This window comes from Felis catus, chromosome X (assembly GCF_018350175.1).
Source record: "Felis catus isolate Fca126 chromosome X, F.catus_Fca126_mat1.0, whole genome shotgun sequence".
Taxonomy (NCBI): Eukaryota; Metazoa; Chordata; class Mammalia; order Carnivora; family Felidae; genus Felis; species Felis catus.
In genome coordinates, this window is record NC_058386.1 from 126713415 (window position 1) to 126732403 (window position 18989).

An 18989-nucleotide genomic window follows, 5' to 3' on the forward strand; every position below is an offset into this window, starting at 1 on the left:
TTTTCAAATTCTCAAACGATTTCCTTCCCCACCCATTTTTTCTCTAATCTGTCAAACCACTTTCAACCTCCAGACCAAAACACACCTAGGATCTAGCATCATTTATTCGATTTTTTGTGTGTGTTTAATTTTTTAATTTTAATATTTTTTAAATTTTTCTACCTCATTAATTCCTTTTCTCCCTTCAAAATGACAAAAGGAAGGAATTCACCCCAAAAGAAAGAGCATGAAGAAACGACAGCCAGGGATTTAACCAACACAGATACAAGCAAGATGTCTGAACCAGAATTTAGAATCAGGATGATAAGAATACTAGCTGGAGTCGAAAATAGATTAGAATCCCTTCCTGCAGAGATAAAAGAAGTAAAAAATAGAATGAAATTAAAAATGCTATAACTGAGCTGCAATCATGGATGGATGCAGTGGCGGCAAGGAGGGATGAGGCAGAACAGAGAATCAGCGATATAGAGGACAAACTTATAGAGAATAAGGAGGCAGAAAAGAAGAGGGAGATTAAATCCAAAGAGCAGGATACAAGAATTAGTGAAATCAGTGACTCATTAAAAAGGAACAACATCAGAATCATAGGGGTCCCATAAGAGGAAGAGAGAGAAATAGGGGTAGAAGGGTTACGTGAGAAAATCATAGCAGAAAACTTTCCTAACCTGGGGAAAGACACAGACATCAAAATCCAGGAAGCACAGAGGACCCCCATTAGATTTAACAAAAACTGACCATTAACAAGGCATATCATAGTCAAATTCACCAAATTCTCAGGCAAGGAGAGAATCATGAAAGCAGCAAAGGAAAAAAAGTCCCTAACCTACAAGGGAAGACAGATCAGGTTTGCAGCAGACCTATCCACAGAAACTTGGCAGGCCAGAAAGGAATGGTAGGATATATCCAATGTGCTGAATCAGAAAAATGTGCAGCCAAGAATTCTTTATCCAGCATGGCTGTCATTCAAAATAGAAGGAGACATAATAAATAAGTTTCCCAAACAAAAATTAAAGGAGTTTGTGACCACTAAACCAGCCCTGCAAGAAATTTTAAGGGGGACTCTCTGAGGGGAAAAAAGATTAAATATATATATATATATATATATATATATATATATACATACATATATATACATATGTATACATATATATATACATATATACATATGTATACATATACATATACATATGTATACATATACATATATATGTATATATGTATATGTATATACTTATAAAACCAAAAGCAACAATGATTAGAAAGGACCAGAGAATACCACCAGAAACTCCAACACTACAAGCATCATAATGGCAATAAATTCATATCTTTCAGTACTTACTCTAAGAGTCAATGGACTCAATTCTCCAATCAAAAGACATATGGTAACAGAATGGATAAGAAAACAAGATCCATCTATATGCTGTTTACAAGAGACCCATTTTAGACCTAAAGACACTTTCAGATTGAAAGTAAGGGGATAGAGAACCATCTATCAAGCTAATGGTCAACAAAAGAAAGCCAGAGTAGCCATACTTATATCAGACAATCTAGACTTTAAAGACTATTATCAAGAGATGCAGAAGGACATTATATCTTAATCAAGGGGCCTATAGACCAAGAAGACCTAACAATTGTAAACATTTATGTGTCAAATGTGGGAACACCCAAAAATATAAATCAATTAATCATAAACATAAAGAAACTCATTGATAGTAATACCGTAATAGTAGGAGACTTCAACACCCACTCACAGCAAGGGATAGATCACCTAATCAAAAAATCAACAAGGAAACAATGGCTTTGAATGACACACTGGACCAGATGGACTTAACAGATATATTGAGAACACTTCATCCTAAAGCAACAGAATATACATTCTTCTCCAGTGCACGTGAAACGTTCTCCAGAATAGACCATATACTGGGACACAAATCAGCCCTAAGTAAGTACAAAAAGATTGAGATCATACCATGCATATTTTCAGACCACAACGCTATAAACTCAAAACCAACCACAAGAAAAAATTTGGAAAGGTAACAAATACTTGGAGACTGAAGAACATCCTACTAAAGAATGAATGGGCTAACCAAGAAGTTAAAGAGGTAATTAAAAAGTATATGGAAGTCAATGAAAATGATAACACCACAACCCAAAACCTCTGGGACGCAGCAAAGGCAGTCATAAGAGGGAAGTATACAGCAATCCAGGCCTTCCTAAAGAAGGAAGCAAGGTCTCAGATACACAACCTAACCTTACGCCTTAAGGAGCTGGAAAAAGAACAGCAAATAAAACCCAAAACCAGAAGAAGACAGGAAATAATAAAGATTAGAGCAGAAATTAATGCTATCGAAACCAAAAAAACAGTAGAACAGATCAATGAAACCAGAAGCTGGTTCTTTGAAAGAATTAACAAAATTGATAAACCACTGGCCAGTTTGATCAAGAAGAAAAAGGAAAGGACCAAAATAAATAAAATCAAGAATGAGAGTGATCACAACCAACATAGCAGAAATAAAAACAATAATAAGAGAATATTATGTGCAATTATATGCCAATAAAATGGGCAATCTGGAAGAAATGGACAAATTCCTAGAAACATGTACACTACCAAAACTGAAACAGGAAGAAATAGAAAATTTGAACAGACCCATAACCAGTAAGGAAATCGAATGAGTAATCAACAATGTGCCAAAAACCAAGAGTCCAGGGCCAGATGGCTTTCCAGGGGAATTCTACCAAACATTTAAGGAAGAGTTAATACCACTTCATACCCAGCAGGATGCCCAAAATTGGAAACAAACAAACATGGAAAATAACAAGTACTGGTGAGGACGTAGAGAAATCAGAACCTTTTGCATTGCTGGTGGAAATAACCAATGGTTTGGTTGCTGTGGAAAACAGTTTGGTGGTTCCTCAAAGAGTTAAAGGTAAGTTACCATAGGATGCAACAATTCCCCCTCTAGGTATATATCCAAAAGAATTGAAAGCAAAGACTCAGATACTTGTACCCTAATGTTCACAGCAGCAGTAATAGCCCAAAGGTAGAAACAACCCAAATGTCCATCAGCAGATGAATGGATAAACACACTGTGGTCTCTCTATACAATGGAGTATTCGCCCTAAAAAAGGAATGAGGGGCACCTGGGTGGTTCAGTCGGTTAAGTGTCTGACTCTTGATTTCTTGATTTCAACTGAAGTCACAATCTCATGGTTTGTGAGTTCGAGCCCCATGTTGGGCTCTGCGCTGACAGCACAGAGCCTGCTTGGGATTCTCTATCCATCTCTCTCTCTGCCCCTCCTCTGCTTGCTCGTTCTCCCTCAAACTAAATAAACAAACTTAAAACAATTTTTAGGGGCGCCTGGGTGGCTCAGTCAGTTAAGCGCCCGACTTCGGCTCAGGTCATGATCTCATGGTGCGTGGGTTCGAGCCCCACGTCAGGCTCTGTGCTGACAGCTCAGAGCCTGGATCCTGCTTTGAATTCTGTGTCTCCCTCTCTCTTTGCCCTTCCCTACTCATGCTCGGTCTCTGTGTCTCTCAAAAATAAACATTGAAAAAAAATTTTTTTAAAAACAACTTTTAAAAAAGGAATGAAATTCTGATACATGCTACAATAGGGATGAAACCTGCAGACACAGATAAATGAAAGAAGGCAGACACAAAAGAACAACCATCGTATGATTGCACTTCTATGAGGCACCTAGAAGAGGCAAATCCACAAAGACAGAAAGTAGAACAGAGGTTACCAGGGGCTTTGTAGACAGGGATTAGGGAGTTAATGTTTAATGGGTACAGAGATTCTGTGTGGGATGATGCAGAAGTTCTGGAAACATTGTTTAATGGGTACAGAGATTCTGTTTGGGATGATGAAAAAGTTCTGGAAACAGATAGTGGTGATGGTTGCACAACATTGTGAACATAGCTTAACGCTGCTGAATTCTACATCTAAAAGTGGTTAAAATGGTAAATTTTATGTGAATGTATATTTTAGCATAGTAAAAAAAATCAAAAAACAACATTTGTAAAAGAATTTTTGTGTAGCGTCTGGCTGGCTCAGTGGGTAGAGCATGCAACGCTTGATCTCGGGGTCGTGAATTCAAGCCCCATGTTGGGCATGGAGGTTACTTTAAAAAAAAGAATGTTTACAACAATTCTGTTCATAAATGTCAAAAACCTTGAAACTATCCAATGTCCTTCAATGGGTAAGTAGATAAAGTGGGGCACATCCATATGCTTGAGTACTACGCAGCAATAAAACAGAAAGAACTCCTGACACACGTTATGATTTGGGTGCATCTCAAAGACATTATGCTGAGTGAAGGAAACCAGTCTCAAAAGATGGCGTACTATATGATTCAGCTTCTGTGGCATCCTTCGAGAGACAAAACTAGAGTGATGAAGAACACATCAGTCGTTGCCAGAGATTAGGGTTGTGGGAGGGTGTGACTATACAGAGGGAGCATGACAGAGTATCTTGAGGTTGTCCTGTGTCCTGATTGTAGCAGTGGTTACATATATGTTGAATATATATGTTAATATCCATATATATAAAAATTATAGAAATTGTGTTAAAATTCATATTTTATGACTTTATATATAGCATATATTTGTTATCTATTCATATTTTATTAATTTATATGACATATATATTAAAATTCATAAAACTGAACACTGAGAGAAAGTCAATGCCACTGTAAGATAATCTAAAACTAAAAGTCTTATAAGTTCATAATGAAACATTTGATGTGAGATTTAGGAGTCTATAATTCTACTATAAAAAGCCTTACAGGGGGGTCTAGGTGGCTCAATTGGTTAAGCATGCGACTCTTGATCTCAGCTCAGCTCCTGATCTCACGGTTCATGGGTTCAAGCCCCACATTGGCCTCTGTGCTGATGGCGCAGAGCCTGCTTGGGATTCTCTCTCTCCCTTGCTCTCTGCCCCTCCCTTGCTTGTGCTCTCTCTCTCAAAAAAAGAAAAAAAAAGCCTTACAAAACTATTGAAATTAAAGAATTTGAAAAACCTGTAAAAAAGAGATCACCTAAGTTGACATTAGGTTAATTCTTCTAAGTTTTCTATAATTTCACAAACATTTAAAGAGACTAACAAAGGATGCACAATGTTAAGAAAACAAACTTTGTATTTCAGCCCCTGATGTAAATTTTTACATTCAGATCAGAACTTGTTCTCAAAGAGAAAAAAATTAACACATACGATTATGTGCAAAATCAAAATCAAACCCTAGGAGTCCTGTAGAACTGTTATGTGGAAGAAGTGAAATAATGCAAATCAAAGTCATCTGAAATTATGGTCTTACCGCAGTTGAAGAAGCACGATGGAATGGAGTGGGAAGGGTCTTAAACATACCGATGTGGTGCCTCCCCACAGCCACCTCCCTCTGCAGCTGTTCTGGGCTCTTCATTACAGTGTCATACTGCCTAGTAATGCCCAGGCAGTCACTAAGTAACGATCATAAACTTAGGCAAGCAAGGGTCATAAATGAAACACTGTTCTTTGTCATAACCTCAAAGATCAGGGATGAACTGGTGTCTGGAAGGCTCTGCGCTTGCTTCTATAAGGTTATAGATTCACTTCCCTTTTCTGTTCTCTGGAGACAGAGCACAGCTGGTCAGTATCCTTTGGAAGAGTGTTTTCTTCTACAAGTTTCCCAAGGGCCATTACTAAGTGTGAAAAACATCGGGAAGACCACAGCAGATTTGTATATGAGTCACTTTCCATCTGCATATGGTTAAGTGAACTTAACAGCACAAGTTTTATCAAATAGAAAGGCAAAATGAAGCATTTAATTACTTCTTCCCTGGAGATTATGGTTCTTAGATTTTTACTTCCTATTAACCTCATGCATAGGAGGGCCGGAACTGTCTTCTCAAAAGTACATATAGTCACAGTGCCCTGAACATTGTTTTTCTAAGATCTCTTTTCACTATTTCACAGGCCTCACGGAGACCCTCTCTGGCTCACGTGCCTCCTAATAGAAGTAACAACAGAGGGCAAGAGGGAGAGATGAGTGAATGAATGAATGAATGAATGAAAGGACAGAGATGGCAGGTCTCTGTCTACTCAGGTCTACACAAAGACCCTATAATCTGAGTCTCCAGAGACTAAGACACATTCACAGTCCAGGACACTGTACTTCCTCCCAACGGGACTCTGATTCATCTTTCAGAAATATTCAGAGGCAATCGGGGCCAGGCCACCAGGGGTCTGCTAGAAAGGAACACACAGGTGAGTTTCCACAGCTTAGACTCTGAACATCCAGAGAGGTACAAAGTCATTAGATCAGGGGCGCCTGGGGGGCTCAGTCAGTTGAGTGTCCGACTTCAGCTCAGGTCATGATCTCACGGTTTGTGGATTCGAGCCCCACGTCGGGCTCTGTGCTGACAGCTCAGAGCCTGGAGCCTGCTTCGGATTCTGTGTCTCCCTCTCTCTCTGCCCCTCCCTGGCTTGAGCTCTGTCTGTCTCTCTCTCAAAAATAAATAAACATTAAAACATTTTTTAACAAAGTCATTGATATCAGATTGGATATCACAGTCTTGCTGACATTTCCATCTTCCCATTACACATGCCCCAACCCTGGATACCCTTGAAGTACCGTGGCCTCGAAATGGTATGAGGAGCTGACTATCGCAGGGAAGAAAACCAGCCCCAACTGATTTGTTGCCAGTAACCTGGGATTACATTCAAGTGATTGGTTTAAGATTGCATGGGGCTTTCTGAAGTATGTGTTTCCTTTATAATGAACTCGTAAGAATACAGATTGGGGTGAAACATATGAAGAGTGTGAAACAGAGGATTACCATGTGGATGTAGCTTTCTTCCTCTTCTCTGGAAACAGAATTGGCAAAAAATCTTGCAGAATTAATACCATTTCTTTCTGGAGAGAGAAATCTGGTTCGATTGCTAAGAACAAAAATACAGACGAGGTCAAAGCAATGTCTTACAGCTGCTCTGAAAGCCAGCCAGGAACTGACGAGGTCCCCGCGGCGTTTGCAGCCCCGCCCCCCTTCCAGATACAATTTCCTTCTGGCCACAGCAGTCCCTGAAGCAGAAGAGACTGCCCAGGTTCTGTCCCATGCTGGGGCAAATGGCTCCCAACTCTCAAGGGGCACAGGTCACGAGCTTTCTAGAAACAGACCAAGGCATCATATCACTTAGGGAAAAAAAAAAACACAAACAAAAATAACATGCTCCTTTGTGATTCTCTTGCTTCCCTTCAGAGTAGCCAGCAAAAGTAATGACCTGTGGGCATCCCTCTGATGGAATCAGAACAAGACTGCAAATTAATTTTCACCCTCCTCCCGAGTCAGAAACACAGGCTGTGTCTCTGTGCATCATGACTGGAAAGAGAGCTCACTGCAGAGTTCTGCCTTGCTAAGTAATTGTATCCTGTGCCATTCAGAGTGAACCGGGAACCTCTCGGGCCAGGCTCCAGACTCTGAAAATACAACTTCTAACAGGTGAGATGAGAGAGTGCAGATACATTTTGGGCTTTGTCTGCCAGGTCCATGAACCATCTCTCTCTCTGAGAACTCCCTTCTCCTGTTCACAAAGTCGGGCTTCTGGAAGTTCCGCTGGCCCCTCCCCCTGGGCCACAGGTGATTCCACTCAGGCTGGGGCGGTATAATTCCCTCTCCCCGGAAATGTGAGTTGGGGTCGGAAAAGAGCCGGTCTCTGTTGGTACTGGACTCATAGCGTGTAAGTAAGCTCACAAGGCCTGGTACAGCTCTCCTTGGCCATAAGGCACGTGCCACACTGACAAGAGCTCTCCAGAGAGAGACAGAAGAGCAAACGCGGAGAGAGAAGCAAACGCGTGAGGGGGAGAGTTCCCTGGGTTCCCAACAGCTAGTTCCTGACTCCAGCATCCTGGGACATTCAGTTATATTCCTTCCTTTGTGATCTACACAATACTTGTGGCTCATGGTAACAACAAACCCCATCCCCCTTTGACTTAAACTAGACCAGGTGGGCCTCAACTACATTTCATCAAAGATGCATCACAAAAATTGGGAGCGCCTGTGCTGGCTGAGGTCCATTTGAGCAATCAAAGATGTACCAAGGCACAGTGCGGGTCCTGGTTAGAGACGTGTGTTCCCGGATGGTGGACAGGTGGCTCAGGTCCAGCGGGGGTGGCCGTGCTGTGAGAGAAGACACAATATCCAGTATGGTAAGTGCTCAGGAGTGAAAGGATGGAATCTAGAGACTAAAATGAAGACATTCCACTTAGCGCATGAAATCCAGATTTACTAACGAGCAGTACTAACAATGAGGGGGAATTTTGCGGACCTACCCTTCTCCTTCCTCACTGCTCACATTACAGCTAGAGGTAGCAATGGGGCAATACATTTAGTCAGTGTGCATTTGAGACCTCACTGCACATCAGGCATTGTTCTAGGTGTTGGAGGCACAGTGTGAGCAAAGCAGATGAAAGTCTCTGACCTTATGGGATCCAAACATCTACCTTACACTTGGTGTGTCCAAAATGGAAATTTTACCTTTCTTATTACAAGCAGAGATGATCACCCAGGTTCTATCCCCACCTCCCATCCATTGTCTACCTGATAGTCTTTCTACCTAGAACATTCCTCCCCATCTCTCTGCCTGGTTAGTCACCTTCAGATCTCAGGTCAATGTCCCCTGCTTAAAAAGGCCTTCTTTGGCCTCCAAACATCATGGGCATGCATGTATCCCTCTATCATGGCCTTGACCAGGTTGCTTTGTTTCCTCCACTAGACTGCATGGGTGGAAACTGTTTAAGCCCCCTCCGTATCATCAGAACCCAGGACAGCGACTCCTACTCCTCACTTTCCCAGGAGCCTCTGACCTGGGCAAGCTGCTGAGCTGGAAAGGACATATGAGTCACAGTCACATAGTCTCTGGTGTGAAGATCTCTCCTGATGGCCATAACTCCCTGGCATCAGCCTCACCGACCAGCCACCTCCTGGCTTCTCTACCTGCCCTCTCCCCGTTGGGCCCCAGGGTCTATCCCTGCAGCCACACCTGTCAGAGCCTGAAGTCTTGGTCCAGGGGTCCACCTGGACACCCACCCACTGGCTCCCGAGCCCTAAGTCCAGATGACATGTTCATGCCTGATCGCCAGGTCCCATGAGCCATGCTGTCCAATATGGTGGCCACCAGTCACATGTGGCTATTTAAATTTATATTTGTTAATATTAAATAAAATTTAAAATTCAGCATGGGGAATATAGTCAATAAAAATTCAGTTCTTCGCTTGCGCTGGCCACTTTTCAAGGGTTCAATAGCTACATTTCTGTCATCATAAAATTTCTGTTGGATAGCATTGCTATAGAAAATTAATTAAACGAAACAACATCTACCTCAGAGTTACAGGTCCTTGTGAAATCATTTCTGAGCAGAATGAAGGATTATTTCCTCTGAACCTCATAAGACAGGATTTGCTCTCCTGTGTGGTACTGACTTCATAATCCTCCTTCTTCCAGCTGCTTTTCACCTGTGCTCCTCCCACCCACTGAGGAACCTGCTTCCTCATCTTCACACACCCCCCCCCCGCCGCCGCCCAGTGAAGGGGTGAGGCTGGAAGGACCAGGCATGGGAGGGGGACTTAATGACCAGGTTGGGGCGTGGCTACCTGAAGTGGTAGTATTTCCAAAGAGCAAACAGAGGTGGGAACAGACCAGATTCTGGGAGTTCCTGGGAGTCACCAGACCTACTAGGCAGGTGGCAGTGGGGGAGAATAAAGTAAGCACATTACTTTGACCTGCTTTTCCTTCCCTCTTCTTCTTTTTCCCTCTCTGTCCGTGCTGTTTGCAGCCCAGGGGAGCTGCCTGGGAGTAACACAGAAGCTTCAAGGAGCTCTGTGCCCAGAGGATCCAGACTCCTTGCTCCCGGACACCTCTGTGGATGGGCACACACAGGGTAGTGGGTGATCAGCTGCATACGACCAGGTCTGACATTCACCAATTCAGATGAAAAGTCATTCTTGACTACTTTCCTCGGTCTGGGGTGGCAAAGGCCTTTGTTAGGGAAGCAGACAAAGATGGACCCTCTGAAATGAACTTGGCATTGTAGGCTGCATTTGCAGGGCCACAGTGCCCTAAGTCCCGTGACTCCTTTCCTCAGTCTGGGGCAGCAAGGTCTGCCAGCCCTTCCTGTTCAATCCCAGCCATCGCTCCTCACCCCTACACCTCCCAGGCCTCTGGGACGGCTCCTCCAGTGCCTTCTTCCCAGAGACGGTCAAGAAGGAAACTTCTGCACGTGGCCTCTAGGACCTTTCTCCCCTCCCCTGCACAGCAGGTCCGCTCACGTGGCTTACGTTTCCTCTGAGGCTTGAGATCTCTATTCACTGGGGGAGGCTCCATGTCTGCAGGTAGCTCAGGCAGCGGGCTTGAGATGCTCCCTGGGCTCATGGGGATGTAGTCATCATGGCTGCAGTGGGTTCTAAGAGCAGAGGTGGCCACCTGTGGGCCCATGGGCACATAGCCATCTTCGGCACTGGCTGAAGCTGTGGGGTACACCGGGGAGAACCCGCATGGCTGCAAGAGAACAGGTGCAGGTCGGGAAGCACGGCCAAGGCCATGCACAGGGGTTGCAAGTATCCAAGAATAACTTTGAACTTCCTTAAGAAAGTCAGGTAAGCCTCTAACTTGGGCTCTGCCCCTGCTCCCATTGTATGAGGCAGGTGAGGACACTCCTGGATTTGGTGCTAGAAGATAGAGGGTTATGAATTTCAGCAAACACTCTCAGTGTAGTGTGATGCCTTAAGTCCCACACCCCGAGGCAGACAAGTGTCTGAGTATTAGAACTAGAAGGGTCCTTATAGGACACGAAGTGCAATCGTTCTCAGACAAGTTGAAGCCTTAGGGAAGACTGAAAGGGTCCTCAGAGATTCAGTGCTGAGTCTCAAAAGACTTCAAGGGAGCATATATTGGTCAAGCAACTTGTGGTAAAATCGAGGCTTAAAGGAATTCTAGTGCCAAACTTACCAAATTTAAACTAAGCCGCTTGTCTCGGTGTTTTAAGGATTGGCCTTCTACATCAGCTGTAAGAAACAAGCCAGGGTGGTGAGAAATGCAAGGCAGTATCAATTGAAACTAGGGTCCGAGTCCCTGTGTACCTCGGGGCCCTTTGCTCCGCTCCAGAGGGAAGAGGCGTGTGACACGGTTTCTACGCGCAAGGCTCACTATTCAGGGTAGTTGGGCCGTCAGAATACAGTCCCCAACAGGTGGAAATCAGAGCAGATTTCCAAGTTTCCGTATGATGGCTTGAGTGCTGTCTGTGAATTGGGAACAGATATAGCAGGGAGTTAACAAACGCTTGCCTCATAGACCACATGAATCTTCGGCAAGGACAGATGGTAGGCACAGAGCTAGGGGTTTGAAGAGAGAAGGTGTAAAAGATCCCTTGTGATGAGCGGGTGGGTGGGAGGAACGGGCGAGTGAGGGCACCGCGGAGCAGCACCGAGGGCACGCCGGAGACCTGTGATCCCGAACTGGTGACCAGGATTTCCTGTAGTGGTGGTCAGCCACCTGGGTACGGGCTTGGAGAAAGAGGAAAGTTTGGATTAATCCAGGATTAGAAACTTGTCAGATGGACGTGACAGTGTGACATAAAAATTTAGGAGAACTGTCGGATGGAAAGAAGACATGTCCAGAATGCAGGGCAATAAGATAAATGGGCCTCGACTCAAATGAGATACGATTTGGGGAATTAGCGGCTCAGAGATGGCAGTCACATCCAGAAGACTGCATGGGTTTATCTGAGTTGTAAGTGTTGAGAGAAGCTTAATTATAAAACTATAAACAATGCCCAGTATGCAAAGAACAGGAAGATGAGTGACCACAGAGTAATGGGAGAAGTCCAATAATTGCTCTCAGCCAGTGGGGGCCAGGGAAGTGCTGTCTGTTCCAGAGCATGGAGGCATGAAGTCCGGTTGCCTCAGGAAAATAAACTGAAGAGTCCCCGTCACCTTCAAGTGAAAAATAATTCCCAGCTCAGGAAGGTGGAAGGGAGATTAGTGGAATTAAGGTTATGCATCCTATGCAGATCTTTCTCGACTTCCTTTATTGCTTATGTCCTGATAAAGCCACCCTAAATTGCAAATATCCTAAATCAAAAAGTGTTTACTACACCTAACCTACTGAACATTACAGCTTAGCCTAGCCTGTCTTCGACATGCTCAGAACACGAACAGTGGCCTACAGCTGGGCAAAGTCGGCCAACACAGAAGCCTATTTGCTAATAAAGGGTTGGTTATCCTGTGTAATTTATTGAATACTGTACCGAAAGTGAAAAACTCCACAGCTGTAAGTGTATTGGTTGTTTAGCCTCTTGACTGCTGCTGCCCAGCTGCACAAGAGGATCGTACCACATACCAGCAGCCTGACAAAGATACAGACTCAAAATTCTAAGTACAGTTTCTACTGAATGCATATTGCTTTCGCACCATCATAAAGTTGAAAAATCTTGAATTGAACCATCATAAGTCAGGGACCATCTGTATACACATATATGTCTACACACATACGCGCGCAGACACACACACTTCTTTATATGTTCCTTTTTAACACAAATGGTAGCATATCATACTCACTGTTCTGCAACTTGTTTTTTTCACTTAATACCTTGGAGATCAGGGCAGAGAAACACTATAAAGAGTTTCTTCATTCTTTTCATCACTGGCATTGTGTTTCATTCTACAGATGGACCATAATTTGAGTATTCCTCTAATATTAGATATCAGTTTTATTTCCAACACTTTATTTATTTTTATTTTTTTAATGTTTTGATTTGTTTAGAGAGACAGAGTGTGTGTGCATGCGCTAGTGAGGGAGAAGGGCAGGGGGAGAGAGAGACAGAATCTTAAGCAGGCTCCACATGCTCAGCATGGAGCCTGACATGGGGCCCGATCCCACGACCATGGAATCATGACCTGAGCAAAAATCAAGAGTCTGATGTTCAACCGACTATACCACCCAGGCACCCCCTAACACTTCGCTTTAAAACAAAGGACAGAAATGGATGACAAAAATAGAAATAGAAATTGCATGCTTGTATTTGGGAAAGAAAGTGAAGGAAAAGATAAAACCAACCTCAGAAATGAAGTCTAAGTTACAAGATTCCCAGGGAAGAAGAGATTCAACTGAAAATTTATTACGTGCCATTAAAGAAATGCCAGAAAACAACTGACAGACTAAAAAGGAAAGAAAGAGAATCACAGAAAAAAAATGGCTGAACTGGAAGACAGGCCAAGAAGATGCAGTGTACACATTTATTATTAGATTCCTTGAAGAAGGAAAACAAAACAGTGGTATAGTGCCAAAATTAAAAATTATAATCCAAGAACAAGTCCACAAATACAGTAACACCTGAAGCTACATGCTGAAAGGGCCCGCCAAGTACCTGGTCAATTTTACCCAAAATGGTAAATTCTATTACAACAGCTATATTGATAAAATGACAGAATGAAAACAAATCAAATACCCAGTTCAAACCTGGAAAAAGTACAACAGAGAAAACCAAAAGAATTTACAAAATAGGAATAAAAGCAGAAAATAATAGAGTGCAGAAAGAGAGTAGACAATTTTAAAGAATCAAAATCTTTGGGATGCCTGGCCAGCTTGGTCGGTGGAGTGGTGAATCTTGATCTCAGGGTTGTGAGTTCAACCCCATGCTGGGTGCAGAGAGTACTTAAAATATTTTTTAAAAATACAAAATCTTTGTTTTCTGGGGGGAAAAGTTACCAAAAGGCAACCGACTAGCCAATGTAATCAATAAAGGAGCAGTGCCTAAGTATACAGAATAAGAACTAAAAAGGAGGAAATTATCGTTGAAGCAGAGGAAATTAAAAGAAACACAAGAGACAATTCTGCACCAATTTCTACACATTTTAAAATCTAAATGAACTGGATAATTTCCTAGAAAAATAAAATATACCATAAGTGACCCAAATAGGAATAGAAATATTACACGTATAAATCACCATAGAATAAAAGAGAAAATGACCATGGAGCTACCTCCCAAAAGGACCAGGACTCCATGATTTCCACAGAGAATTTTACCAAACTTTCAAAGACCAATGCTACACAAATTGTTCTGAAGCATACAAAAATAAAAACATATTTCTAATTCTTTTTAGGGGGCAAGTATAACTTTGGTAGCTCGACCTGATAAAGATGAAGCAAATCAGAAAATTACAGGTTAACCTGATAAAGATAAAGCAAATCAGAAAATTACAGGTCAATATCACTTGTGATTATCAATGCAAAAATCCTAAAGTATTAACAATCAGAGGAAGGTAGGACTGTTAAATTGTTTGAGGGAAGAGCTCAGCAAAGCCATTCCCCAAAAAGCAATGATAAAACTGTACAAACTTATTTAAAAAAAAAAAAAACCCACAACAACAACTATTTTGAGACTCTTCAAAGTCATCAAAACCACGCAACAACTGGAAAGCACTTATTCAAGAAAAACTCCTGGACATCACATAAGAACAGCGTGAGTCCGTGGCATTTTAGCTTGAGGTGTTCCCAAGCCCCTCACTGGCCCAATCAGCAGGTGTTCTACTAGGGCAGGGCGGGCCATGAAGACCACCGGCTTTGCTGCCAAAGGGGACTAACTTGATTTGCATCGAGCATATAAAAAGCCTGTCCCTCTAGGGCACAGGGATCGCAGTGCCAGGAACGGTAAGCAGCGGACAAAGAAGGAGAGCAGCCAGAAATACTGCACGTTGATCTCAGGAACGAGTCCACCAAAGTGCCTCGAAATTCAAGTATGCTAAATACAAACACATCAAGACCAAGACACGTCCCAAACTGCTGAAAATCAAAGGCAAGGGGGACACCTTGAACACAGTGAGAGAAAACCAGCCCTTTATGTACAAGAGAATCACAATGAGATTAACAGCCAACTACTACTCATGGCAAACGGAAGGCCAGAAGGTAGTAGAATTACATATTCAAAATGCTGAAAGAAACAAATCTGTCCAACGAGAATTCTACATGCAGCACAACTGTATTGCAAAAGTGGAGGCAAAATAGAAACATTCCCGGAGAAACAAAGACTCACGGAACAGCCTTATGCAGGCCGAAAGGACGGGACAGCACGTAGTAGCACCAACTCTACAAAGAACTAACGGGAGCGGGTAAAGAGAATCATGTAAGTAAATATAAAAGACGATAGAAGTACAGAATTTTCTCTTTTCTTCTTTTAACTGAGTTAACAGACAGTGGCATGAAACAATAATCATAAAACTTATTTTGGGGCCTATAAAGTAGAAAGATCTAACTATACTTGATGATAATAGCCCAGGAGTAGAGAATGGCACTGTACTAGAGTCAGGTAATGACAACAGGTTGGAACTCAAAACCACGGGAAGAAATAAAGAGCACGAGAAACAACAAACACATGAGTTTATATAAGAGATTCTGTAAATAAACTTTTTCTGTGTGTATGGGTACGTGCATATATATATTTTCCCAAACCATCTGAAGGGAAGTTGCGGTAATCAGGAACCTTCACTTCAAAATATTTCAGTGTGTATCTCCTAAGAAAAATAACATTCTTGGGCCGCCTGGGTGGCTCAGTCGGTTTTTGGCTCAGGTCATGATCTCATGGTTTGTGAGATCCAGCTGCGTCGGGCTCTGTGCTGACAGCTCAGAGCCTGGAGCCTGCTTTGGAATCTGTGTCTCCATCTGTCTCTGCCCTTTCCCTGCTCGTGCTCACTCTCTCTCTGTCTCTCAAAAATAAATAAACATTAATCTTTTGTATAACCACAGTGCTTCAGCAAATTTGGTATCGATATAATACTATTATGTAATAAAAGCAGGGAACTATCTGATTCTTTTTGACAAAAACGAACCATTCCATTGAATGGATGTAAAATAATTTATTTAACCATGTCTCTGTTAACGGACATTAAGGTTAATTCCAATCTTTCACAAATAATTTTCACTCACCAACCATGCACATATGTCCTTTTTACACGTGTAAGCATTTCTGTAACCAAAATTGCCCTTCACAGGAGGGCACCATCTACCAAAACAACAGATACTATATAGTCCCTATTCAAACACTGCTGCTGTCCCAATACTGTCCTTAAGAGCAACTATTGGCAGGGTGCCTGGGTAGCTCAGTAGGTTAAGCTTTCGACTTCAGCATAGGCCACGATCTCATTGCTTGTGAGTTCGAGCCCCGTGTCAGGCTCCGTGCTGACAACTCAGAGCTTGGAGCCTGCTTTGGATTCTGTGTCCCCCTCTCTCTCTGCCCCTCCCCTGCTCACACTGTCTCTCTCTCTCAAAAATAAATAAACATTTAAAAAAATTTTTTTAAAAAGAGCAACTATTGGCTAAATTCCTAGAAGTGGAATTGCTGGGTCATAAGCTATAGTGTTTGTACTAACGTAAAAAAAAAAAAAAAATCACCAAGCTATACTTTTTAATTTAAAAAAAAAATTTAAAGGTTTTATTTTAATCACCCGATGCTTATCACAAGTGCACTCCTTAATCCCTATCACTTATTTCCCCCATCCCCACTCTCCTGTCCTCTGTCACCATCAGTGTGTTCTCTAGAGTTAACAGCCTGTTTCTTGGTATGCCTCTCTCCCTTTTTTCCCCTTTGCTCGTTTTTTTCTTTCTTAAATTCTACATATGATTTGATCATAGATGAAATTTGTCTTTCTCAGGTATTTGTCTTTCTCATACTGACTTATTTTGCTTAGCATAATACTCTGGCTGTATGCACATCATTGCAAATGGCAAGACTTCATTACTTTTATGGCTGAGTGATATCCAAGATACATTCGTAAGAGGAAAATCAATGGATAGAATAGAGTGTAAGAATGCTGTGTCCATCAAAAAATAGATTATATATGCATGTTTTCTTGAATATCCAGAAAATTCTCTGAAAGGATACAGGTGATAGGAAAATAGCAAACAAGACAGCGGCACAAAGGAGATTTTTCATTGCATACCTTTTTTTTTGTTTGTTTTGGAGGAGGAGGAGGAAGAATTGGGGGTAGGGTTTGAAACCAGAAACACCCTCAATTAGCTAAGTCACTTGTCAGACCCTATTTCTCCACCCATAAACATTAGAAAAGGAAAGCGAAATATGGAATACTTCATGAATGTGCATATCACCCTTGCACAGGGCCGGGCTGATCTTCTCTACATCATTCCAATTTGAGGGTATGTGCTGCCGAGGTAAGCACTGTCTACCTTCTTATAATAAAGACTGTGAAATACAAATATTCCTTTAGAAATTAAATAAATGAAATTTGAACTCAAAATATGAGTCACACAGCAGGTTAGGCACAATTGAAGAGAGACTTCAAAAAGAAATTCTGAAAGAAATTACTAGAATTCAGTACAAAGAGATGAAAAATATCCAAGAGAATTCAAGAAACACGCAAGACAGACGGGAAATCTAAAATACATACACTAGGGGCGCCTGGGTGGCGCAGTCGGTTAAGCGTCCGACTTCGGCCAGGTCACGATCTCGCGGTCCGTGAGTTCGAGCCCCGCGTCGGGCTCTGGGCTGATGGCTCAGGGCCTGGAGCCTGTTTCCGATTCTGTGTCTCCCTCTCTCTCTGCCCCTCCCCCGTTCATGCTCTGCCTCTCTCTGTCCCAAAAATAAATAAACGTTGAAAAAAAAAAGAAAGAAAAAAGAAAAAAAAAAGCATATAGCTTTTTTTGTATTGTTATTTTTTTTTTAATTTTTTTTTCAACGTTTATTTATTTTTGGGACAGAGAGAGGCAGAGCATGAACGGGGGAGGGGCAGAGAGAGAGGGAGACACAGAATCGGAAACAGGCTCCAGGCCCTGAGCCATCAGCCCAGAGCCCGACGCGGGGCTCGAACTCACGGACCGCGAGATCGTGACCTGGCCGAAGTCGGACGCTTAACCGACTGCGCCACCCAGGCGCCCCTAAAAAAAGCTATATGCTTTTTATAAGAAACACACCTAGGGACGCCTGGGTGGCTCAGTCACTTAAGCATCTGACTCTTGATTTCGGCTCAGGTCATCTTGTGCGTGTGCTCTCTCTCTCTCTCTCTCTCAAATAAATTAAAAACAAAAGAAACACCTCTAAAATTTGGTCATGGAAAACATGAAAACCAAAGAATGAGAAAATGTGTACCATGCAAATACTGAGCAAAAGAATGCCGATTAATATTTTAGTATTTAGTACTTAATATAGGCATAGCTACATTAATATCACATAAGGCAGACTTTAAGACAAAAACATTACTACAGAGTCATGACAAATTGAGAAAAGTTTCAGTTCACTAGAAAAAATATACAAATTCTAAGAGATATGTAACTAATAACATAGCTTTAAATTATATACAGAAAACTCTGACAGAATGATAAGGGAGAAAGAGACACTCTTCAGTCATAGGGATAGATTTTAGCATACCTTGCTCGGTACCTGCTACAAGGGAACAGAATCAGTGCCAACAGAGGAGGAATAGATGACATGACCGCTAAAGAACTTGACCTGAGCATGTGTCCTTGTCAGGTATATTCAGAACATTCACAGAAATACCTATGTATTGAGCCACAGAAGAAATCTCAAATTCCTAAGGACTGAACTCATGCAAAGTATGTTCTCTAATTAAAATGTAATAAGCTACAGGGGAGCCTGGGCGGCTCAGCTGGTTGAGGGTCTGACTTCAGCTCAGGTCATGATCTCTCGGTCAGTGAGTTCAAGCCCCACATGGGGCTCTGTGCTGACAGCTAAGAGCCCGGAGCCTGCTTTGGATTCTGTGTCTCCCTCTCTCTGCCCCTCCCCTGCTCATGCTATGTTCTCTTTCTCAAAAACGATAAATGTTAAAAAAAAAAAAATTAAATGTAATCAACTAGAAAAACAACTAGAAAATCCTCAGGTTTGGAAATTAAGAAATGCAGTTGTACATAATGCATAGGGCAAAGAAGAAGCCACAATGAAAACTAGAAAAAATTTTGAACTGAATTAAAATGAAAATATGACCCTCAAAACTTA

At 42.1% G+C, this 18989-nt stretch overlaps 1 protein-coding gene and 1 non-coding gene across 3 annotated transcripts in view; both read right to left on the reverse strand.

Annotated features, from left to right (window-relative positions):
- GAB3 (GRB2 associated binding protein 3) overlaps positions 1 to 18989 on the reverse strand; it is a 78243-nt gene that overhangs the window by 12641 nt on the left and 46613 nt on the right. For both annotated transcript variants that reach the window (XM_023248945.2, XM_045050710.1), the window contains exons 5-8: positions 10979 to 11034; positions 10309 to 10528; positions 8071 to 8152; positions 6815 to 6917 (exon numbers count right to left, since the gene is read on the reverse strand). In XM_023248945.2, the coding sequence (XP_023104713.2) occupies positions 6815 to 6917; positions 8071 to 8152; positions 10309 to 10528; positions 10979 to 11034 (461 nt within the window). The remainder of the gene's footprint in view (positions 1 to 6814; positions 6918 to 8070; positions 8153 to 10308; positions 10529 to 10978; positions 11035 to 18989) is intronic.
- On the reverse strand, positions 17094 to 17199 carry LOC111558824. The gene has a single exon (XR_002739959.1). It is a non-coding gene; the product is annotated as a U6 spliceosomal RNA (small nuclear RNA).